Source organism: Pithys albifrons, chromosome 34, assembly GCF_047495875.1.
Source record: "Pithys albifrons albifrons isolate INPA30051 chromosome 34, PitAlb_v1, whole genome shotgun sequence".
In the NCBI taxonomy this organism is placed as follows: domain Eukaryota; kingdom Metazoa; phylum Chordata; class Aves; order Passeriformes; family Thamnophilidae; genus Pithys; species Pithys albifrons.
In genome coordinates this window covers 1,393,205-1,417,672 of record NC_092491.1, presented here as the reverse complement: position 1 = coordinate 1,417,672, position 24,468 = coordinate 1,393,205, and the positions used below count along the sequence as shown (strand labels likewise).

The window sequence follows — 24,468 nt, the reverse complement described above, 5'->3', positions numbered from 1 at the left end:
CTCCCTGTCTCCCCCTCTCTCACTCCCTCCTCCCTCCTTCTCTCTCTCCTTTTTTCTCTTCCCTTCCTCTCTTTCTTTTTTTTCCCTCTCTCTCTCCCTCCCTCTCTCCTTTCCTCCTCCCTCCAGCCTTCACACTCTGCCTCTTCCCTTCTCCTGCTCTTGCCTTCCCTCACTTAGCCCTCCCCTTCCCCTTCCCTCAATAAACCATTGCCTTTCTTCCCCCACCTGCCTCTCTGTGCAAGTGCAATGGCACAAAGCCTGAGCCCTGCACCACTCGCGCCTTTCTTTTGCCCCTGCGCCACCAGCAGAGCTCGAGAGGGACAAAAGGGCAGCTCGGGCTGGAGAGGGGCCGGTGCTGCAGGGGCAGTTCCACAGCATTGCTGGCCCGGGGGGAAAACCCTCCCGACCGAACGTTCCCCATTCCCCCCGTGCAAGGGGCAAGCCAAGGGCTGCTTCCCTGCCCACTGGAGTAGCCGGGGCCCCGAGGGGACAGCCCGGCCCCAAGCCACACTAGAGGCTGCCTGACAGGCTCTGCGATCCCAGGCGAATGGCTGGGCAAAGCGCTTTGGCCAGGGAGCTGTGCCTGTGCTCCTGCCGCCAGCCCCGCCCGCCCCGCGCTGCCCTCGCTGCCCCCGGCAGAGGAGCTGCAGCTCTGCCCGTGCCCCCTCCTGTGCCCCCCGGGCCGGGTCCTGCTGCCGCTGCAGCAGCGGGGAGGGACCCCTCGCTGGGGGCTCCCCCGGGAACCCGAGGGCGCCTCTGGCAGGGGCTCCTGCGGCTCTGCAGCTCCGGCAGCTCCGGCGCGGCCACTCGGCCGCTCGGCTCCTGTGAGAAATAGAAACTAAGTCGTGTCAAGAACTTAACGAGACTTCTGTATAGCTTGATGCGGTAAAGATTTAGCAACATAATGTCTATGAGCTTAGCAAATAATGTAGAAAAAGTAGAAAAAGAACTAAAGTTAATAACTAAGCAGCCTTTTGAAGTAAAATAAATAGAGTGCAGACGAAAGAGCATCTGAGAATACCTAAATACAATAAAGAAGTAAACACAATCAGGATAAGGAAGACGTACTCAAGACAACAGATAAGGCTGAACTAAAAAGATTGTCTTTAGTTACACTTTAAGTTAAGAATCACAGCAAAGAAGAACCCAGCCCCCATGACCACAGAGAAGCAACACACAGAATCAGATGAAAGGATCCAAAGCAGAGAAAAAAGAAAAGAATTTCTCAGAACTGATTAAAAATAAACCCGCTTTAACTGTATAAAGAAGGAGCCTGCGAGCTCAAATGGGTGTCACTGATGGAGCAGAGACTCCTCGTGCGCCCAGCGCTGCGCTGTTTACTCTGTAGCTTTCATTACTTATAAACTACCCTTTATACCCAATGATTGGCTATTTGGTTGGTCATTTATAACACTCCTGTCCTTTCCCAGCTGGACATGGTGCCAGCTAACCTGGTGGAGTGGATTCTCTCCCTTGAGATGGGGGGCACCTGCTCCAAATGGCAGAGGCTGGACTGGCAGGGCAGGGGAAAATTCCTCTTTAAGCTCCAATTTACGTTTCTGGTGCCCCTTCAGAACTTCTTTTAAATTCTGGAAATCCTCCATCACTCTTTCCATTGATGAGACACAGACCCATAACAGGACAGGGAGAGTTTCTTCATATTGCCAGACTTTGCCAACCGCAATGTTGCTTCTCCCTCCTTCAACAATATCCCTCCCAATGAGCTGGCACGTCGTGCCGGCGCATTCCATAGGAATTCTGCCACATGTTCTCTGCACGCTGGATGCTGTCTGCATTGGTAGGGAACTGCTCCTTATCGGAAAGATTATCCCCAGCACGGGTAATTCTCTCAGGTACCAGACACCTTGCTCCATGGCGTTCCACCCATCTTGGTGCTCTAAAAGACCGTCTTTGCTTGGGTATCTTTCCCTCCCGCTTGACAAGAGTCGCCTTCAGAGGCTGAGAGTTTCTGCCCTTTACCCGATCCCATGGTCAATAGCCCCGTCCTGGGACAGGGGGCCCAGTTAGTTGGCTTCCCTACCATCCAGTGCCACACACTCAGCTGCGATGCCCCTGTGTCAGAGCAGCCAGCTCAGTTATGGACTCCTCGGGCTGCTGCCTGAAACCTGATCATGGAGCTCACCTGGGCACAGGGATCGGGTGGTTGTGTCTGGCCCTGTCTCTTCCACTGCTTGTGAACATCCTGCTTCCTCCTCGTCACTCCCTACACAAACTGATTTAGTCTGTCTGACCAGGGGCTGTGCAGCTGCTGGCTGAGCTCAGCTCTCCGCAGTTCCTTTCACTGCTGCCTCCAACTCTCTCCGCTCCGTGTATGAGCGGGAAAAAAGGTCCCTGCCGGGGTGCCGACTCCACACTGCCCAGCCCTTCTGGCTCAGTGGGCTCGGGGTTGTCCCTTCAGCACCACGAGTTGCGCTCCAGGGGAAAACACGGCTGGGGGGAATCAGCGGCAGCCGAGGGACCGAGTGCGCCGGGGCTCACTGATCCATTTTGCTGCTCTGGGGCCGACCACGCCACAACACACCCTGCAGTGGCAAGGGCTGCAACCAGCTCCACCAGCCAGCACAGAACACAGGCAGCTGAAAACCCAAGATGGTTCACGCGTGAATCTTGAGGGAAGTCAAATTCTGTTACAAATATTACAGGGACAAGAAGCTACAAGTTATTTAGGCTTCTGTAGCTGCATTTGTGATACACAAGGATAGTTCTTATCACAGTTCTCCTCTTCCCATCTGGCCACATGTGTTCTCTACAGGTTGTGCACTTTCTACTCCTCTGGACGTAGCGTCACACGCTTTCAGTTCTGCTCAGACCAGCATGTCTGTGTCACTCCCAACACAAAGATGTGCCAGCACAGAAGAAGTTGCTGGATAATTCTTTCTCATGGCAGCATTTCAACAACACAGCACACCCTGGGCTATGCACGTTCCTTCTCAGCTGTAGAATGTCACACTCTCACTCTCACAGAGCCCAGCTTCGAACCTTCAAACTTCCAGCAGCTGCTCCCAGACAAAATCCTTAAGAACAACATCCCAGCCATGAGGAAAAGAGACCCAACACTTCCTCCCCACTCCTTTTATACTCTGTTCACGTCATATGGTACTTCTTTGCTTGCTTCAAGTCAGTGACAACCTGTGTCCCTTCTAATCTACAGAACACTTTCAGGGCCTACTGTAAAAGTAAAGCCTGCTCTGGGCCTAAACTACCACAATCTCCACCCCTTATTTCATAGCATATTACGTCAAACCCATATCCCATATCTATCTATATTTCGTGCTTGCACAGTTCTTGTTTTCTCAGGGCCATCTTCCACTCCTGCAGATTGTAGACTTTATTCTGTCAGGATGGATCCTCCGAGCAGGAGAAGCACTCAGTCAATGGGCACTGGCAGCAGCTCAGCTCAGGTCTTCCTTGCCTGATGATTCATTTCCTGCAATAAATAACTCAGAATACAGATTAGTTTTCCCCAAGGTTAAATCTCCTTGAGGCACACACTTCTGTTGGCCGTAACCAAGCACACATTTTGCCCACAGTTTGGGGTCAGGCGTCACTGCTTTGAGGAAGAACTGTTATCAAGCAATGGAACAATGGTGCAGGACCACCTGGTATTACTTTTCTCCACATGGGCACTGGGCAAGGGACATACCCTGGATTAGTAGTACTAATTCCTTTGAGGGGATCACCAGAGAGAAGTTCTAACACTGCCAATTCCCGTAGGTATTGGATGGCTTCATCTGGAGTTGTCCACTTTCTTGGGGAACTCTCTACAGACTCCCTATATGGGTGTGCTCCAGCCACACCTCCAAAAGGTCGTGCCAAAAAATTGCAACAGTCCTGTGACTTTGCAATCTCCTTTTCGATTTTATCATCTCTGGCAACAGAGCCCAGGGGTTGTGCTTCTTGACTATTCAACACGTAAGCCTCAGCTCCTCTATCTCGGCATCGGGGCAGCCAGGTAAGAACTCCTTCACCAGGCAGGCGTCTGTATTCTCTCTGTATATCCCGAATTTCTGCTGGGGTCACTGATCTGGATATTATGGTCTCCTGTCTAATTTCCCCTGGATGTTCCTGTTTTCCCAGTGATTGTTTGGCCACCTCTGTGGAAGTTTCTGCACCTGTGTCCTCTGTCGAAAAACTTATGTCTGTCCCCTCACCAGTTCCTGCTCTTGCTCCTTCTCTGTCTAGTTTGACAGACCTCCTGTAGACCTCCTTATCCATGACTTCTTTTTCACTATGGGAGCAATAACAGCTTTATGTTGCTGGTCTGGGTACTCATCTTATTTAGCGTGTTTGTTGCCAACTGGGGCCTAGTGAGACTGCACACACCAATGTGATGTTCAAGCAAATCCCAAGTTTATTCAAAAACACAGGTATATATGACCTCAAGTGACCCCGCCCCAGGTGCGGTGGTCTGACTCCAATTGGTTGAGCCTGGAAACATGTCCTTTTAAGATGAAAATGAAACTTGTGAGGTGGTCCTCCAGACCCACCTGAATCAGGGCTGCAACAGTGTTTTTAGTGTTCTCCACACTCTGGGTCCCTGCGTCCTCCCCTGTAACTTTTGTAGGGTGCTCTATTGCAGCTCAGTAGGCACAGGCCAAACCCCAGTAGAGAGCAAGCAGCTGGTGGTTTTGATCAGAATAAGCAAGGCCTCCTGTGCTGGTTTAAAGGTGAACCAGCAGGGGAAATGAACTCACCACGAGAGAGATTATAAGTCAGAGCTAAAATTTAATAATAATATTACAATAGCAACACTGACACAAAAAGGGAATTGCTTTCAACTCACAAAACCCCAGCAGTATAACCCAGTGTCCTGGGGCACAAACCCAAGGGGGTTTGTTTGCCCTTGTGCTGAGACCCCTGTGGTTCCCCCAAGTCCAGAGCAAAAGGAAAAGAAAAACCTGTTGGTGCAGGCAAGGGCTGTGGTCTGGGCGAGAGCGGGGATCTCCTCCTGTCAAGGTCCTGCTGCTGCTCTGGATCCGACGAGAAGTTCCTGAGGTCTTCTTACCCACCACTTATGTACCCTCAGGGAGCACCCAGTCCCTCCCCCTGGGCGGGGACTCACACAATGGGTGATTAACTCTGGGAGCCAGGGGGTGTTGAACTGTTGATGGCCCATGAGCAGCTCCGCCCCCCTCAGGCTGGGTGTGAAGGTGATAGTGGCTCCCTGGGCAGCTGCTGCTAATGGCCCATTGTCCTTGGGGAATGAATAGAGGGGGTAGAATACACAGCTTTGATCACCCCCACACAGGGTTAGCTGGTCCCTCCTGCTCAACTAGGACACCTCTTTCCTTCAAGCAACGTAGCAGTTTGTTGGGGTCGAGCACCTGTTCTGGGGTAAATTGCCAGGTACCAGGAACACTCGTAGGGCCTCTCCACGGTGTGGATGCTCTGGTGGCAGATGAGTTCGGAGCTGTCCCTAGAAACTGATTTGCCAATCCGCGGGAGTGAGAAGTTTCCAAATTTTCTTCTGTATTCTGCAGCCAGGTAGACATCGTGTTCACACATGGCAGATCCATCTTTGGATGATATACTGTTACCAGGCAGTAAACATGTGATGAGGGGGCACCTCGAATCCCTTTCCTCCACATGGGCAGCATGCAAGGGACATCCTCCGGACTGATGGGGATATGACCCCATTCTCTGGCACGGTGAGTGACTTCCAGCACTGCCAATTCCCGCAAGTACTGCATACCTCCGTCTGCAGTGGTCCATGTTTTTGGGGAGCTCATTCCTTGAGTGGAAGATCAAGGCCTGTTATCAACACTTCTCTAGCGAGCAATGCAGAAACAGCAGTGCAGGGTTGCAGTGAGAAAGTAAATTTTGGCTCAGCTAAATCCACTCCACATACAGGAGGCTCATTCCCTGGTGGAATCCCAGTCACAACTTCCAGACAAATGTGCAGTTTAAGGTCTCACAGCCTGACCAGGGCAATCTCCTGCCTTTGGACATGGAAAAGGAGTTTTCCTTTGCTACAGTCCCAGCTCAAGGTGATTCTGAACTGATGCCATTATTTTTATTTTGGGCCCATGGAGGAAATCCACTGGAGTAGCCAACTCTGCTCCATCTCCAAGGACAACCCTCTGGCTCTGGGATCTTGATTTGTGCATGGGAAATGTCCTCACAGAATCCTGGGAGGCTGAACAAGGACAAGGAACCTTCTGAGATGGGAAGAGCCGGTGCAGGTTGTCGTGGGAAAAGAAAATGTAATGTGGTAAGTGCTAAAAACTTGGTTCTTCCCTTGTCCTGTGCTCTGTACTCAGTAATAGGTCAGCTCCAGAAATTTCCTGGGAACCTTGGAAAATGATCCCTGGTCTGCTGAAAAGTGGGAAAATCCTGCTGACAAACTGCAGCCCCCGAGGCTGGGGGCAAAACAAGCAGGACCTTGGTATGTGATTGTCTGAAAAATAAGGGAGAGACCAATGTACAGACCATGCTCTGCCTCAGGGGACCAGGGAAAGCCATGGACTAAACACTGAACTGCTGTTCCACAGGGAGCCCCTGCACAGGCCCTGGGAGTTGGGCTCATCTTGGCTTCCCTTCCAGAGCAAGAGTGGGCTGCAGCCACCCCAACCCCCCAGTCCCAGTTCCTGGGGCTCTGACGTGGGACAAGGAGTGGGGCAGGAACTGTCACTCCCAGCCCAGAGCGCCTGCACTGACCCAGGTCAGTCCACAGACAGGACAGCCAGGATTTCACTGGAGTGTCATCAGCTCCTTGGGAATTGCCTTAAGGTAGGATTGAACTTCCTTCTGCGCTTCCTGTCCCTTTCCCACAGGAGCCCAAGTGCTGGGTTTAGGTCATGCAGGACTTGAGGTGCCAAGGACAAACTCTGGCAGTGTTTGGGAATTAAGGTGGGAGAACTTGCTCTGAAAGGGTTTGATTTGCTTTTTCATCCCTGAGAACTTCCATGATATTTGAAATGGAATCTCTCTGAGGGGTTTATCTCCACATAAACCCTGAATAGCCCAGTAGGTTTCAGCTGGAAAGAAGGAGCTTCTGATGATATTTTTTTCCTATCTGATGGGTGTGTTTTCAATTTTAGCTAAAATCTCAGCCAGCTGTTCCCTGAAATCAGGTTAAATGAAGATTTCCACAGCCAGCTTGATAGCGAAAAACACCTCAAAATAAATAACTGCTAAGAAGCTTTTTATCTTTTTAGCAGCAAAGGTATTTCTTGACAAAATCGCAGGCAAGCCGGTTCATACGAGGCAAAAACTTGCCAGACTTGCTTATGTAAAAGAAGCTACAGATACAGTCTCGAGTTCATAGTTAACACCTGCTATTTTCCATATTAATGACTGGGCAAAAGCTTGGGCAGAGCTTTCCTTTTGGCCTGAAATTTGGGTAGTGCTCTCCTGACTTCATCCCTCGGGTGGTCTTGAAGCATCTTCATCACTGTTGGACTTCGGCCTTTTCTTTGTTCAATGACATGACCCATCAAACTTGTAAAATCGTGACTTTAACTCTCCAAACTCTTGGGTCTTTACCATTTCATCCCATTGAAGTGTCCAGCTCACTTTAATGTAGGACTTGTAATACCTGGTACACGGCTCCTTGTAATTGCTGGACAGTGTGGACCGGAACAAAGCGACTCCACAACCTCGTGCTGTTTCAGGAGTTAACCAGCCTTGCTGTGCAAACAACATTCTGCAAAGCAGAATTAAAGATTTCACAGAGCTGGGGGTTTGGTCTCTTTTCTCTTTCACAGCTCCCTTATGCAGCACTTTATTAGGAAATCTGGTGAGCCACAGGATTTCAGCTGTGTTAGACGTGCAAACCAGTCCCTGTTTTAGAAGCTTTGTGGAAACTACTTAAATGAAGTTCTACTGAGATCCAGCCTGTCCATGGCAGCTGCCCATCCATCCTGGGAACTGGGCAGGGCCCCCACTGAATCCCTTCTGCACTGGCCTAGCTTTTTCTGCCTGGAGAGATGCTGCAGCAGCACTTGGCCATGAGTGCCAGGCATTAATCCATAGGGATAGTTAAATCCACGATCACTGCCGGGCTCTTTGCAGCACTGAATTCCCACTAAGGGGAGGTGAGATTCTGGAATTGCCCTTTCCAGCACAGCAGCTGGTTTGTCCCAGTCCATGTAACCTGGGATTGATCCTGGCTGCTTGACTCTGGAGTCACTGATTATGGAAAGCAGACAAGGCAATGGATAAACCACTCGTGTCACCCAGGGATTTTGGGCAGGGCTCAGGAATTTGCAGGAGGTGTGTTTAGGAACGGGAGCCGTTGCTTCCCTTCCCAGAACAGAATGGGAAAGCAAGCAAGAGCGAGAGGCTTGGGAAGGAATTGGGAGCTGAGATGGAGCTCAAATCAGCCTTAAAGAATGGTCTGGTTCAAAGGGACATTATGGATTATCCCATTCCAACCCCCTGCCATGGGCTTGGAACAACCTGGTCCTTGACCATGACAGAGAGATAGGACTAGATGGTCTTCAAGGTCTCTTCCAACCCAAACCATTCTAGGATTCCTTGAGAAGCCCCTCAGGACACCTCTTTCCTGGGGTGTTTGGGACATGCCCTTGGAGGTGACTGAGGGTTTGGGGTCCCAGCACTGCAGCCCTTCTCTGACATCTCCTTGCAGGTTTACCAGCGCACTGGCCACCAATGACATTGTGCAGATGCTCTTGCAGCTCATGTCAGGAAGGATCCCTCAGGCAGCACTGGTCTGTGAGCAAGAGGTGTGTGTTCCCCTGTGCTGTCACCTGCCAGTGAGACCCACCCTGTGGTGACCATCTCTGTTCACCTTTGCTCTCCCTCTTGTCTCCCTCCAGTGCTGTGGGGATGCCACACGGAGGGACTGGAGGCCCCACCTGGGCATGATGTTGTCCCAACAAGGTTGGAGACATGGAGCTGAACCACGGAGCCATCGTCACCATGGGAGACACTTTGGGTGAGCTGAGACCTTTGGGAGCAGCTGTAATGGGGAGGGTGGGTACCTGCACTGTAACAGAGCTGGAGCTGGACCCTGCTCAGGCTCCCCTAGTTCTGCCAGGGAACTGAAACTGAGGTACAAAAAGCAGATACAGGAAAAAAGGACAAAAACAGGGAGAAGGGAGGGATCAGGGTCTGTGTGGGCAGGGAAGGAAAGTGGGGTGGTTGGGTTTGGGTTTTTTGTGTGAGCTTGGGGGCCTCCAAAGCGATACTGATCATGTGGTGATGTCTCAGGACTAAAGGTTCGTCTTTTTCCTCGCATCCAGCCAGCAAGGGAGCAGCTGAAGCAGCTCATTTCTGCTCCCTGATGGCAGGCAGTCCTTTTGCTTACTTCAGGAACAAGGCAGACCCCATGGCTCTGCTGGGCAGCAGCCACCGGTGAGTGAGCTGGGAAGGCTGGTGCTCCTGACAGAGGCCCCTGTCCCACCTTCTCCCCATCCCTGGGATCTCACTGCTATGCAAAAGCAGTCCCTGTTTGGGGTTCTTCTGCTCTCACTGTGAGCTGTGTGGGGCTTTTGGGGCAGGCACCTCTTCCCTTGCCCACTGAACCTACTCTTCTCTGCAGCCAGGCATTTGCCCAGTTTCCCAGGACAGAGGCCATCCAAAGGATGGAAATGTTTGAGTACTGCCCACAGCTACAACAGCCTGAATCCTTCCTACTCCACTTCCAGGCAGTGGAGATGCTCAAGTACATCTTGTGCAGCAGCTCAGATTTGTCTCAAAACTTGTACACACTCCCATGAAGCCAGGGGTTCAGACTGCTCCTGAGGCTTGTTCCCTTGTTGGGCTTTGGGAATGCTGGTGATGCTGCCTTGGCCGAGGGCCTCGTCCAGGTCTGCTTTTGAGGTGCACGGTGTGTGTGATCAGTACTTGCTCAGGTCTGCTTTCCTTGCTGCTCTCTGGGTAGTAGATGGGTTTTTCCTATGGCAGATGGGAACCTGGCTGTTGCTGCCTTGGGCACTGCATAGATTGCTTGGATATATCCCTGGAAGTGCTCAAGCCAGGTGGGACAGGGCTTGGAGCAACCTGGTCTGGTGGAAGGTGTCCCTGCCCGTGGCAGAGAGGCTGAAAATAGATGATCTTTAAGGTTCCTGCCAACCCAAACTGTTCCACGATTCTATGAAGCTGCTGCTCTCTCCCCACCACACGCCTGGTGCATGGAGAGGGCTGGATGCCCCCGTGGGAATGGGTGGAAGTGCCCCCAAGTGTCAGGCTGTGATCCAGAGTGCTCTGAATCACAGTGGGATGATGCACCATGGCAGAGGCATCCACAGGCGTGTCCCTCTCCCTGCTCACCTGTGGCTGCTCTGCTTCCCTCTCCCAAGCTGTACAAGCTGCTCCACGCCTCCCACTTGGCTGACCACGGGCTCCCGTCCCAGGCCCTGCAGTAATGTGAGCACATCTCCACAGTGCTCCTGCACCAGGATCTGGCCACCCACCCTGCCCTGGCCTGCCAGGTGATGAAGGTGACTCTGGGACATCCTCCATCCTTGCCAGGGTGTAATACCCACCCTGTAGTGTGGGAAGCATCCTTGGGTTTTCCCATGGCTGGAGGTGCTTGGCATCTCTGAGCAGCCTCCCAGGGTTTGCTGCCTGATGTGTGCACTAGTACAGCATAGCCAACACCTCTTTGGGGTCTCCAACCCCCAGAGATTTAAGGTAGAAAACACAGGAGTTACATTGACTGCCAAGGAGGAGCAGAGTTAGTTGGAAACAAAGGATGCTTTGAATTCTGGAGGGCTCTCTGAACTTGTAAAGGGCCCAGACTCAAGAAGCTGAAGTGTGAGTGCTTTACATTTCCCCTCCAGCACATCAGCCCTGACTCCATTTACCTGCTGGGGGCATTTTGGGGGTGACAGTGAGGAGGAACATGTCCCAGCTTGTAGCACCAAGAGCAGCCCCTCTGCTTCGTGAGCAGGGTGATGGGGCAGGGAGGGGTGAAGCCAAGGTCCCAGGTTTCCTGGGAATGTTGGGAGCTGTAGGAAGACCAGATCTCTCCTCTCTGTGCACATCACCAGAGCAGTGCCAAGGCCACTTAAGCCTTCCTCCATCCTTCAGGGCCGGGTTGGTTGGGGTTTGGAGCAACCTGGTGTCGTGGAAGGTGTTCCTGTCCATGGCAGGGGATTGGAATGAGATGATCTTTAAGGTCCCTTCCAGCCGCAAACCATTCTGCAATTCTATGAAAGGGCCAAAAGCCATGGTGCTGTGAGGTGAGGGGCAGCAAGGATGCCCATGCTGCCTAAATCACCCAAACCTTGGCTGGCACAGCCCACTTCCCCCCTTCATCGAAGCCTGCTTACTGTCTAAGAGATGCTCAGATCTGGAGTGCTGCTATGGGGGGCTACAGGCTCTTCAGAAAGGACAGGCAGGGTAGGAGAGGTGGAGGGGTGGCTCTATATATTAGAGAGTCTCTTGACTCTGTGGAACTTGAGGTCATTAACAATAAAGTTGAGTGCCTGTGGACCAGAATCAGGGGGAAGACCAACAAAGCTGACATCCTGGTGGGAGTCTGTTATAGGCCATCCAACCAGGATGATGAAGGGGATGAATTTTTCTACAAGCAGCTGGCAGATGTCTCAAAATCTCCAGCCCTTGTTCTTGTGGGTGACTTTAACCTGCCAGGTATCTGCTGGGAGCTCAACACAGCAGAGAAGAGGCAGTCTAGGAGATTCCTGGAGTGTATAGAGGATGATTTCCTGCTTCAGCTGGTAAATGAACCTACCAGGGGTGGGGCCCCACTAGATCTGCTGTTTACAAACAGAGAGGGGCTGGTGGGAGATGTTGTAGTCGGAGGCTGTCAAGGGCACAGTGACCATGAAATAAGAGAGTTTTCAAGACTCAGGGATGTGAGGAGGGCCATCAATAAAACTACGCTGGACTTCCAGAGGGCAGATTTTGGCCTATTCAGAAGATCAGTTCGGAGCATACCCTGGGAAAAACCCTTGAAAATAAGGAGGTACAGGAGGGATGGACGTGCTTCAAGAAGCAAGTCTTGAGTGTGCAGGAACAGGCTGTCCCATGGTGCTGAAAGGCCAGACGGCGAGAAGAAGATCAGCTGGGCTGAACAGGGAGATTCTGAAGGAAATCAGGGATAAAAGGAGAGCTTACCGACTATTGAAGAAAGGGCTGGTTACTCATGGAGAGTTGAGGGACTTAGTTAGGTCTTGTAGGAAGAAAATTAGGGAGACAAAAGTGCATTTTGAAATGAATTTGTCTACTTCTGTGAGGGATAACAAAAAGTGCTTCTATAAATACATCAATAACAAAAGGAGGGGCAAGGAAAACCTCCAGTCTCTGCTGGACTCGAGGGGGAACAGAGTTAATCTGGAGGAGGAGAAGGCTGAGGTACTTAACACCTACCTTGCCTCAGTTTTCACCAGCAAGACAGGTGGCCTCAGGACAACTGGCCTCTGGAGCTGGTAGACAATGACAGGAAGCTGAATAACCCCCCTAAATTCCAGGAAGATACAGTTAGTGATTAACTAAAACACTTGGATCCTCAGAAGTCTATGGGACCAGATGGGATCCATCCCAGGGTGATGAGGGAGCTGGCAAAGGGCTTGTCAAGCCACTCTCCATCATCTTCCAACAGTCCTGGCTCTCTGGGAAGGTCCCAGATGATTGGAAGTTGGGGAATGTCACCCCAATCCACAAAAAGAGCTGCAAGCAGGACCCTGGCAACTCCAGGCCTGTCAGCCTGACCTCGGTGCCTGGCAGGGTTATGGAGCAGTTCATCCTGAGTGCAATCACACAGCACCTTCAGCATGGACAGGGATTAGATCCAGCCAGCAGGGGTTTAGGAGGGGCAGGTCGTGTCTGACCAACCTGATCTCCTTTTACGATCAGGTGACCCACCTGGTGGAGGAGGGGAAGGCTGTGGATGTGTCTATCCAGACTTCAGCAAGGCCTTTGGCACTGTCTCCCATACATGCTCCTGGAAAAGCTGGTAGCCCATGGCTTGGACAGGTGTACCCTCTGCTGAGTCAGGAGCTGGTTGGAGGGCCAGGCCCAGAGAGTGCTGGTGAACGGGGCTGTGTCCAGCTGGGGGCCGGTCACCAGTGGTGTTCCCCAGGGGTCTGTGTTGGGTCCAGTCCTGTTTAACATCTTTATTGATGATTTAGATGAGGGGATTGAGTCCATCATCAGCAAATTTGCTGATGACACCAAGTTGGGAGGGAGTGTCGACCTGCTGGAAGGCAGGAGGGCTCTGCAGAGGGATCTGGATAGCCCTGAGAGATGGGCTGATTCCAATGGGATGGAGTTCAACAAGGCCAAGTGCAGGTCCTGCCCTTTGGCCACCCCAACCCCCTGCAGCGCTCCAGGCTGGGCACAGAGTGGCTGGAGAGCAGCCAGGCAGAGGGACCTGGGGGGACTGAGGGACAGGAAGCTCAACAGGAGCCAACAGTGTGCCCAGGTGGCCAAGAAGGCCAATGGGATCCTGGCCTGGATCCAAACTAGCGTGGCCAGCAGGTCCAGGGCAGTGACCCTTCCCCTGGACTCTGCCTTGGGGAGGCCACACCTTGAGTGTTGTGTTCAGTTCTGGGCCCCTCAGTTCAGGAACGAGATTGAGGGGCTGGAGCGGGGCCAGAGAAGAGCAACGAGGCTGGAGAAGGGACTGGAGCACAAGTGCTGTGGGGAGAGGCTGAGGGAGCTGGGGGTGTTCAGCCTGGAGAAGAGGAGGCTCAGAGGTGACCTCAGCACTGTCTGGAACTCCCTGAAGGGAAGTTCTGGCCAGGTGGGGGTTGGTCTCTTCTCCCAGGCACTCAGCAATAGGACAAGGGGGCACGATGGGCTCAAGCTCTGCCAGGGGAAATTGAAGTTGGAGAGCAGAAAGAAATTCTTTGCAGAGAGAGGGCTCAGGCATTGGAATGGGCTGCCCAGAGAGGGGGTGGATTCCCCATCCCTGGAGGTTTTTAAATGTGGATTGGCCGTGGCACTGAGTGCCATGATCTGGTAAAGGGACTGGGGTTGGACCAAGGGTTGGGCTGGATGATCTCGGAGGTCTTTTCCAACCCAATCCATTCTGTGATTCTGTGATTCCGACTGTCCCCAGAGTGTCCCCAAGGTGTCCCCAGAGTGTCCCAAGCCTGTCCCCAGAGTGTCCCCAAAATGTCCCCAAAGTGTCTCTGGGGTCCCACAGTATCCCCTGTGGTTTGTCACTCCTGTCCCCACGCAGCACCATCGTTGACGTCATCCCCGTGTCCCCCCCGCTCGGTGTCCCCAGAGTGTCCGTAGAGAGTCCCCAAAGTGTCCCTGAAGTGTCATCCCCTGTGTCCCCCCTTTCAGTGTCCCCAAAGTGTCACCCCCCATGTCCGTCCGCTCGGTGTCCCCAGAGTGTCCCCTGCTGTCCCCAAAGGTGGCCCCGGGCCCCCCACCTTGGGCCCAGGAGGGGACACCAAGGGGACACAAAGGGGACCCCAACGAGCCCCGCAGGGACCCAGGGAGGGGAGGGAATAAACTGGGATTGGGATAAAAATGGGATTGGGAATAAAGTGGCATTGGGATAAACTGGGATTGGGATAAAAATGAGATTGGGAATAAACTGGCATTGGGATAAACTGGGATTGGGATAAATGGGATTGGGAATAAAACTGGGATTGGGATCAATGGATTGGGATAAACTGGGATTGGGAATAAAAATGGGATTGGGATAAAAACAGGGTTGGAATAAAAATGGGACTGGGAATAAAAATGGGATTGCAATAAAATGAGATTGGGATAAAAAATAGGGTTGGGATAAATAATGGGATTGGGATAAAAATGGGATTGGAAGAAAAATGGGACTGGGAATAAAAAATCAGATTGGGAATTAAAAATGGGATTTTCAAGAAAATTGGGATTGGGATAAAAATGGGATTATGGTAAAATGGGATTGGGAAGGAAAATGAGAATGGGATAAAAATGGGATTGGAATAATCTGGGATTGGGATAAACTGGGATTGGGATAAATGGGATTGGGATAAATGGGATTGGAATAAAATGGGATTGGTATAAAAATGGGACTGGGATATAATGGGATTGGGATAAAAATGGGATTGGGATAAAATGGGATTGGGAAAATTGGGATTGGGAAATCCCATATTTTGGGGACACACTGAGGGATTTGGGGAAAATATCCCAAATTTGGGGATAAACTGAGGGATTTGGGGGAAAAAATCCCATATTTTGGGGACACACTGCGGGATTTGGGGGAAAATTCCATATTTTGAGGGAAAAAAATCCCATGTTTTGAGAACAAACTGAGGGAGTTTGCGAGAAAAATCTGCTATTTTGGGAAAAAATGAGGGATTGGGGGGAAAATCCCATATTTGGGGGTAAGTCCCTCACGTTTTGGGGATAAATCAGTGGGTTTTAGGAATAAACCACCGGGATTTGGGACAAACTGAGGGATTTGGGGAAAAATCCCATTTGTGGGGATAAACTCCTTGAGTTTTGGGGATAAATCCTCAAAATTTGGGGATTAACCCACGAATTTTGGGGTAAATTCAGGGATCTGGGGGAAAAAATTCTCCGTTTTGTGGAGAAACTGAGGGATTTGGGACAAACCCTCAGGCTTTTGGGATAAATCCCCGAAATTTAGCGATAAACTGAGAGATCTGGGGGGAAAATCCCATATTTTGGGGACAAAACACTGAGATTTGGGGATAAATCCCCAGGATTTGAGACAGATGTAGGGATTTGGGGGGAATCCTCTATTTTTGGGATAAATCGCTGAGATTTAGGACAAATTGAGGGATTGGGGGGGATAAAATCCCATATTTTGGGCACAAACTGAGGGATTTGGGAAAAATCTCATATTTTGGGGATAAACTGAGGAAGTTTGGGAGAAAAATCTGATATTTTTGGGGACAAACTGAGGGATTTGGGGGAAAATCTGATATTTTGGGGACAAACTGAGGGATTTGGGTATAAAATCCCATATTTGGGGATAAACTGAGAGATTTGGGGAAAAATCCCACATTTTGGGGATAAAATCTTGGGATTTGGGGATAAACCAACCGCTGAGATTTGGGACAAACTGAGGGATTTGGAGATAAAAATCCCACATTTTAGGGATAAAATCTTGGGATTTGGGGATAAACCCCTGAGATTTGGGACAAACTGACAGATTTGGGTATAAAATCCCATATTTGGGGGATATAATCTTGGGTTTTGGGGATAAACTCCTGAGATTTGGGACAAACTGAGGGATTTGGAGATAAAAATCCCATATTTTGGGGCCAAACTGAGGGATTTGGGGGGAAAAGAATCTCATTTTTTGAGGACAAACTGAGGGATTTGGGGGGAAAAATCCTGAATTTTTGGGAAAAATAGGGATTTGGAGAAAATCCCATATTTTGGGGACAGAGTGAGGAACTTGGGAAAAAACTCTCGTATTTTGGAATAAACTGTTGGATTTGGGGACAAACTGAGGAATATGTGGGAAAAATCCCATATTTTATGGACAAACTGATGGATTGTGGAGATAAAAATCTCATATTTTGTTCTTAAGAATTTTTTATTTTTTAAAAAATCTTTCCGAAACTTTTGGGGTTTTTTTAATTTTTCGTAAGAATTAAATAAAAAAATCTTTCCAAAGAATTCTTTAATTTTTTTTTTTAAATCTGTCCAATGAATGATTTTTTAAATGGTATTGGGATAAACTGGGATTCAGATAAAATGGGATTGGGATAAAAACAGGATTGGGATAAAATGGGAGTGGGAAATCCCAAAATTTGGGGACACACTGAGGGTTTTGGGGGTAAAATCCCATATTTTGGGAACAAACTGAGGGATTTGGGAGAAAATCCCATATTTTGGGAACTGCTGGTTTGGGGGAAAAAATCAAATATTTTGGGGACAAATTGAGGGATTTGGTGATAAGCTGAGGGATTTGGGGATAAATCCCCTATTTTTGGGCACAAACTGAGGGATTTTGGAGCAAATACCAGTGGACATTAAAGAGGAAGAGCCCAATCAGAAGCTGCTGTTATTAGAAATTTAAAGGTCACATTCTAGGTGTAATTTTTCCTGTTCCCTTGGAAAGATCCAATGGTACGAAATTTTGTTCTGTGCAAATAAAACTGTCAATGTAACCTGAGTCTGTCATAAAAATGAGCATGGTCTGTCAGGTCGTGTATGTGAGACTGACAGTCTCCTGTCCCTCTGTCCCCTCTGTCCCCTCCTGTCCTTCCTGTCCCCTCCTGTCCCTCTGTCCCCTCTGTCCCCTCCTGTCCCTTCCTGTCCCTCTGTCCCCTCCTGTCCCCTCTGTCCCCTCCTGTCCCTCTGTCCCCTCTGTCCCCTCCTGTCCTTCCTGTCCCCTCCTGTCCCCTTTGTCCCCTCCTGTCCCTCTGTCCCCTCTGTCCCCTCCTGTCCCCTCCTGTCCCCTCTGTCCCCTCCTGTCCCCTCCTGTCCCTCTGTCCCCTCTGTCCCTTCTTGTCCCCTCTGTCCCCTCCTGTCCCCTCTGTCCCCTCCTGTCCTCTCTGTCACTTCTTGTCCCCTCTGTCCCCTCCTGTCCCCTCCTGTCCCCTCCCTCGACAATGAAGACACAATCATTTCAGGACTACAGGACTGGTTTACTGTTTGTGGTTCAGGTTTTGTTATAAAATCCCCTGTTCTTGTTTAATTCCCCCTTGGAAGTTCTGGAACTTTCCCTGTCCCCTCATGGCTGTGGCCCCTGCCCTCCTATTGGTCAGATTTTGCCGCATTGCAGACCCTTTCCATATATGGTTATCCCCGCCCTTGCTCCGCCCTTGGCTCCGCCCACACTCCACCCGACCCTGTAAAAGGCTCTGCCCAAAGGCCTGAGGGAACAGCTCCAGGAGAAGCCTTGGCAGAACACGCTGCCAAATTTCCTCGCGTAAAACAGTTTAGGGAAAAAGTTTCTGCCAAAATAGTTCGCGATGAGCGGCACCGGGGGGTCCCCGCCCCGTGTCACTGCAAGAGCTGCCCCGAGGGACCGGCACTGTCCGGTGCCTCCAGAAGGGCTGTGCCGAGGGCGGGGAATGAGCTGTGAGAGGAATAAAGACTAGAGGAACCAACAAACGCCGAAAATCGCTCAGCTGGACAGAAAAAGCGTCTCGAGGGCAGCGGGGGTGCCCCACTGAGCCCCCTCCCCTCAGTCACTGCCGGGCACAGCCGGGCATTATCCCGGCACTGGTGCTGTGTCACGGACCGCCTGCGGCCGTAGGACAGGGGATTGCTGCGGTTTGGGATTAAACCCAACAAGCTGGAGAGGGGAGGGGACAAACCTGGAAATCGGGATCTGGTCTCTCAGGCGCTCGGAGATGCACGAGGGGGATAAGGGACCCCCGCCCATCCCCGCCGCTTCCCTCCCCAGTGCCCACAGCAGGACTGTGTCCCCCCAGAATGGGGCTCTGTCCCCTCAGCATGGGGCTGTGTCCCCCCAGAATGGGGCTCTGTCCCCCCAGAATGGGGCTGTGTCCCCTCCCCAACGGGGCTCTGTCCCCCCAGCACGGGGCTGTGTCCCCCCAGAATGGGGCTCTGTCCCCCCAGCATGGGGCTGTGTCCCCTCCCCAACGGGGCTGTGTCCCCCCAGAATGGGGCTGTGTCCCCCCAGAATGGGGCCCTGTCCCCCCAGAATGGGCCTGTGTCCCCCCAGAATGGGGCTCTGTCCCCCCAGAATGGGGCTGTGTCCCCCCCAACGGGGCTCTGTCCCCCCCAGAACGGGGCTGTGGCCCAGACCCCACGGCCCATCCTGGGCTTTCTTCCTGCTTACTAAAAGGAGCCTCAATCAAAGTTATCACAATATTTCACTTTGAGTGCTCAGAGATTTTGTTGTCTTTATCTTTTCCAAATACAAAGAATTCTTCCACCAAAATAGAGAATTTTAAGGGGGCTGTTGGCTATTTAACCCCATTCCTGGGAAATTCCAGGCTCACTCAGACCTGTTGCAAACATCTGTCCCACCTGCGTGCCAGAAGCCTCTCTTGTACTGCACAAATGCTGACCCATGAAATGCCACCCACTCTGTATGTTTTTATTTTTCAGTACTTGCCTTTTACACGGGCAATCCCTCAGAATCCATTGATTTCAAAATAAGCAAGATGAAGTATTTTGCAATCCCTTGCTTCCTTCCACAGCTTCTTGCTCTCTGGTTCTTCAAGAAAGGAGAGTGGAGGGCAGAATAGAAAGCACATATAGCTTGTTTTTAGTGCTCTTAATAATCCCTGGAGTTAATTATGGCTCACAGAGTGTGTCACACGGTGCCACCTCACACCCGACTGCACCAAAATGCTCTTGTTTCCCTTCAGTTGCTCATTGCTGTTACTATCAAATGATCTAAATGCAGGGCAAGAGAGGAGTGCCAGGGAGAGATTTGTAACCTTTGCATGCCAGTTTTACAGTCAGAGAACCCAGCAGCCTCCAGGGTCTTCTCTTGTCTCCACTGACTCTGGAGGGAGCCTGGAGAAAACAAGTTGCCGTGAGTGCCTGCAGTGGAGTAGAGGAAACTCCCCCCTATGCTGCAGGCTGAGCCCCAGCTCCTCAACAGAATCCTTGATAGCAGCAATCAGGGCTGCAGCAACCAAGATGAAGGAAGGTCTGTCTCCTAGACATGGAAAAGGCAGAGGCATTGAGTAGCAGGGATGGCTGAGTGAGAAAGGGTTTGGAATTTTCACTGTGAAATCAAACCTAAATTGTCACTGTCTTTCCTCCTTGAACAGATCCCCATGTCCAGAAGTGGGAAATGCCCAACAGCAGCTCCATCAGCCAGTTCCTCCTCCTGCCATTCACAGCAACATGAAAAAAAATTAAAACACAAAGAAAAAATCCATCCAAAAAATCCGTTGCTTTTAAAATAATACCCATGGGAGGTTCTCGCAAACAAACCCCAGTCACGGGCAGAAGCCTCTACATGAGAGATATCAAAGACCTGAACTGTGCACATCTTCATCAACGGATTCGTACTTTGAAATAATCTCCCAGGCAGTTGTTTCCCTGGCTTCAGTTTGGAGCTGTTCTTTTACCAGGAATTCCGTGAGGTGGGTGACACTGAGGACTCTGCAATCTGCTGAGTAGCCCAGGAACAGTTCCAGGAACTCAGATCTGGCGGTGAGGGTTTGATAAATTGCGTCAAAGTTCTCCTTGGTAATTGGCTCTTCACATGCTTTGCCAAGTGTGTTCTGAAAAAAATGATCTCCAAACCTGCCCTAAAATAACCCTAAACCAGATGTAAACAAGCTTTAAACTAGCCCTAAACCAGTCTTAAGCAAGCTCTAAACAAAAGGTAAAGCAGCTCTAAGCTAGCCCTAAACCAGCCTTAAACCAGCCTTAAAACCACCTCTAAACCAAACCTAAACCAGCTCTTAACCAAACCTCAACATGCCCTAAACAAGCCCTAAGGCAGCTGTAAAACCAGCTCTAAACAAAACCTCAACATGCCCTAAACAAGCCCTAAGCCAGCTTTAAAACCAGCTCTAAACAAAACCTAAACAGCCCTAAGCCAGCCTTAACTATGGCAAGTCTCTTCAGTGCCATTCAATTACTCACATGCATAAATACACAAGACCAGCTCCAAACCAGCCCTGAAGCAGCTCTAAACAAGCTGTAAAACCAGCCCTAAACCAGCTCTAAATCAGCTCCAAACAAGCTGCAAACATTTTTCAAACAAGCCCTAAAACCAATGCTAAACCATTCCTAAACCATCGCTAAACCAGCCCTAAACCAGCCTTAAACCACCCTTAAATCCAAACTTTAACGAGCCTTAAAACTAGTCTTTAAATAGCTATAAACAGAGCTAAACCAGCTCTAAACCATCTCCAAAGCACCCTTGAACCGATCCTAAACCACATGTAAACAAGCTCTAAACCAGCGTTAAACCACCCCTAAGCCAGACATAAAAGGGCCTTAAACCATCTCTAAAGCAGCCCTAAACTAGCTGTAAACAAACTCTAAACCAGCTGCAAACCAGCTCCAAACCACACCTAAACCTGCTCTAAACAAGCTGCAAAACAAGCCTTAAACCAGCCCTAAACCAATGCTAAACCAGCCCTAAACCAGCCTTAAACCACTTTTAAATCCAGATCTTAACCAGCCCTAAATCCAGCTTTTAAACAGACATAAAAAATACCTAAACCAGCTCTAAACCATCTCCAAAGCAGCCCTGAACCGACCCTAAACCAGATGTAAACCAACTCTAAACCAGCCCTAAACCAGCCTTAATGCAGACCTAAAACCAGCTCTAAACCCAACCTAACTCAGCTCTAAACCAAACCTAAAGAGCTGTAAACCAGCCTTAAACAAGCCCTAAAACCAGCCCTAAGCTAAACCTAAACCTACCCTAAACTAGCCCTAAATCAGCTCTAAACAAAATGCAAACCAGCACTAAGTTAGCACTAAAGCAGCCTTAAACCAGCCCTAAAACCAGCTCTAAACAAAACCTAAATCAGCTCTAAGATAGCACTAAAACAGCCTAAAACCAGCCCTAAAAACTGCTCTAAACAAAACCTAAACCAGCTCTGAACCAGCCCTAAACCAGCCTTAAGCCATTTGGAAGGTCAGGTCTATGTAGATTAAGCACGAAATAGGTTCAGAAGTTCCCACGACACCCAACACTCTGGGGGACATTTCACACCCACGCCTGAGCATAGGGTGGAAGGGACCGGCATGGGGGGCAGGATTGGCCCAGGGAGGGGCAGGATGGGCACAGTGGGCATCCCATGGCATTGCACACCTAGCCCAGCACATCCCACAGTCATGGCATGGAACCCCAGGACATGCTCCAGCCATCTCTGGGTCAGACAGGTGAGGCTCTGTCCAACCGTCCCACCGGTGAGCGCCACTCCCAACACCTGCTGCTCTCACAAGGCTCCTGTCCCAGCGACTTGTGCACTGCTGTGTGGATCTGGGGAACGACCCTGCTGGCCTGTGGGGTGTCCCTGATGTTTCCTGCCTGGAACTGCCCTTTCCATCTCTTGGGCTTCTCACTCAGCTCATGTCATGGCAGCTACTGGGTGGGACAGATGGATTTGGGGTCTGACGGTGTTGGCTGGAGGGATTTTGTGGGGGAGCTGTCCCTGCTGCCTCCTGGCTGTGGCTGTGCCTCCCAGCCCTTGGTGCTCTCACACACCTCCTGTCACAGGGGCTTCTGCATTGGCCGAATGGATTTGGGGTGTGACATTGTTGGAGAGGGATTTTGGTGTGAGCTGTCCCTGCTGCCTTCTGATCCCAAGGCATCCCAGGGCATGCCACACTCCTGGGACATCCTGCACCCACCCCTGGCCATGGTGTGGATGGGACCGGCACGGGGGGACAGCACTGGCCCAGGGAAGGACAGGATGGGCACAGTGGGCAGTCCGTGGTGTCCCACACCCACCCCAGCACATCCCACACTCATTCCGAGGCATCTCAAGAAATCCTACACCCTGGGGACATTCCACACCCACCCTGAGCATGGGGCGGATGGGACTGGCACGGTGGGGCTGGGATTGTTACCGAAGGCATCCCATGGTTTGTCACAACCAGCCCAGCACATCGCACAGCCACCCCAAGGCATCCCAGGACATCCTACACCCATTTCAGGGCATCCCCCACCCACCCTGGGGACAGCTCATGCCAAGCCAAAGGCAGGGGGAAAATGGGACTGGCACGGGGGGATGGGATTGGCCCAGGGAGGGACATGAATGGCCAGGGCATGAGGGTTGGAGGGTGGCAACTGTCCAGAGAGAGGGAGAGGCCAGGAAAGGGAGGGTTGAACTGTGGGCAGGAGGGGGAAATGAATGGGCAGGGCATGAGGGTTGGAGGGAGGTGGCTGTCCAGAGGGATGGAGATTTCAGGAGCTGCGTGGTGTTCCTGGCAGGCTCTGTTGGGCCCAGCATCAGCTGGAGCTCCAGCTTCACTGGGAAGTTCTCTCTTTGCTGTCGTCTGGTGCTGTTGGGATACTGGTTGTGTCGGTGGAAAAGATTCCTTTGTTCCTTGGTGCTCTCACACAGCTCCTCTCATGGGGACTTCTGGCCTGGCCTCGTTGGTTTGGGGTGTGACGCTGCAGACGGGGACGTGTTCGCCTGCGGGATGTCCCTGACTGTGTCTGCCTGGGCCGGTGTCTCCCCGCACTTGCTGCTGGCACGCGGCTCCTCCCATGGCGACTTCTGGACCGGACGGATGGATTGGGGGTCTGACGTTGGGCGCTGCTGTGGGATGGCTCTGATGTCAGCTGACTGTCAGGGCTGGGGCTGTTCATCTGCTGTGAGGGAGATTCCAGAGACTGCTCTGATGTTGCCTGTTGGTTGGTGCGGAGGTTGCTGCTCTCTGGTGCTGAGGATTCAGGGAACAGCTCCCCTGGCACCTGACTGCCTGTCCTGGGCATGCTGGTTGGCTGTTGTGTGGAGCTGTCAGAAGGCTCCAGTCCAGAGGCTGTCTGGCCATGCTGGGGCCAGCAAGCTCCAAGTCATCCCTGCAGGCTGTAAGAGGAATCAGGGATGGCAGGGCTGCCACAGGCCGGGGCAGGATAGGCCAGAGCAGTGCCCCCAGCCCTCCTGCAGCAGACAGGCTGTGCCAAGCCCACCCTGGGCACCCGCTGCCAGCCCCTGCCTGGCCCCTGGCCCAGGGGCACCTGGCTGCTTTGCCTCTCACCTGTACCCAGAGCAGCACAGTTGCCACAGTTCCAGCTGCTTGTGCTGTCTGTCAGGCTGGAGCCGTGTCTGTGGGTGCCCTCAGCAGCACAGGAAGAGCACAGGAGCAGTTCCCAGGGCCTGAGGAAGCAAAACAGGTTCATGGCAGTGTCCAAAGCATGGGACAGCATCTGGCTGAGCTCTTCTCCTGGGTCCTTCTGCTTCAGGCCCTGCAGAGCCCCCGGGTGCAGCTTTGGCACCTACCCCGTGTGTAAAGTAAACAAACTTTCGCGGAAAGAAAGGACTTCACCAACAAACTTATGAAGTTTATAGTGAAGACCTTTTATTTCACACAGCACACGGTTTATATGGGGTTAGAGGTACATCTGATTGGCTAAAAGGGTCTCACCCCAACACCCTAGAACTTCAAATTGGTTAAAAGCCCATCTCTCACAAGTCCGGTGTTTGTATTATCTCATCCCGATGTTTTGAGGTCCATGTCCGGAGTTCAGGAAGGCAGTTGAGACGTTCTCATGAAAACACTTGCAAGGAGTGACCGTCGCCTACGGGACAAACAGCAGGTGTGTGTCCTTGCAGGCTGAAGTATCAGCATGATTCTCACGGAGTTGAAGCAGTTTGGATTGCTCAGAAATTCCCTTTTTGCAAGCAATCTCCCAACACGTTTGCTCTGCCATCTCCCTGCCTCCGGGAGAACGGCCCCCGTGGGCATCGCAGCGCCTGTGCCTCTGTGCCTGCTCTTCACAGGCATTGTTGTCCAGCCCTGTGAGTGTCTGATAGGGAAAGGAAAACTGATGAGCTCCCTCTGGCCCAGCATCAGGCAGGTGCAGGCTGTCCCTGCTTGTCCCACTGTGTCCTTTCCAACTGCCGTGTGAAGGTGAGCCCGGCACTCCTGGAACAGTGCAGGGCCAGCACTGCTGGGGCAGGCTCTGGCACAGCA

General features: G+C 51.5%; 1 protein-coding gene across 1 annotated transcript in view; it reads left to right on the top strand.

Annotated features, from left to right (window-relative positions):
• LOC139684170 (zinc finger protein ZFP2-like) overlaps positions 1-24,468 on the top strand; it is a 152,486-nt gene that overhangs the window by 70,074 nt on the left and 57,944 nt on the right. Inside the window, 1 exon segment of the mRNA XM_071579771.1 lies at positions 9,119-9,125. Within this exon segment, the coding sequence (XP_071435872.1) occupies positions 9,119-9,125 (7 nt within the window).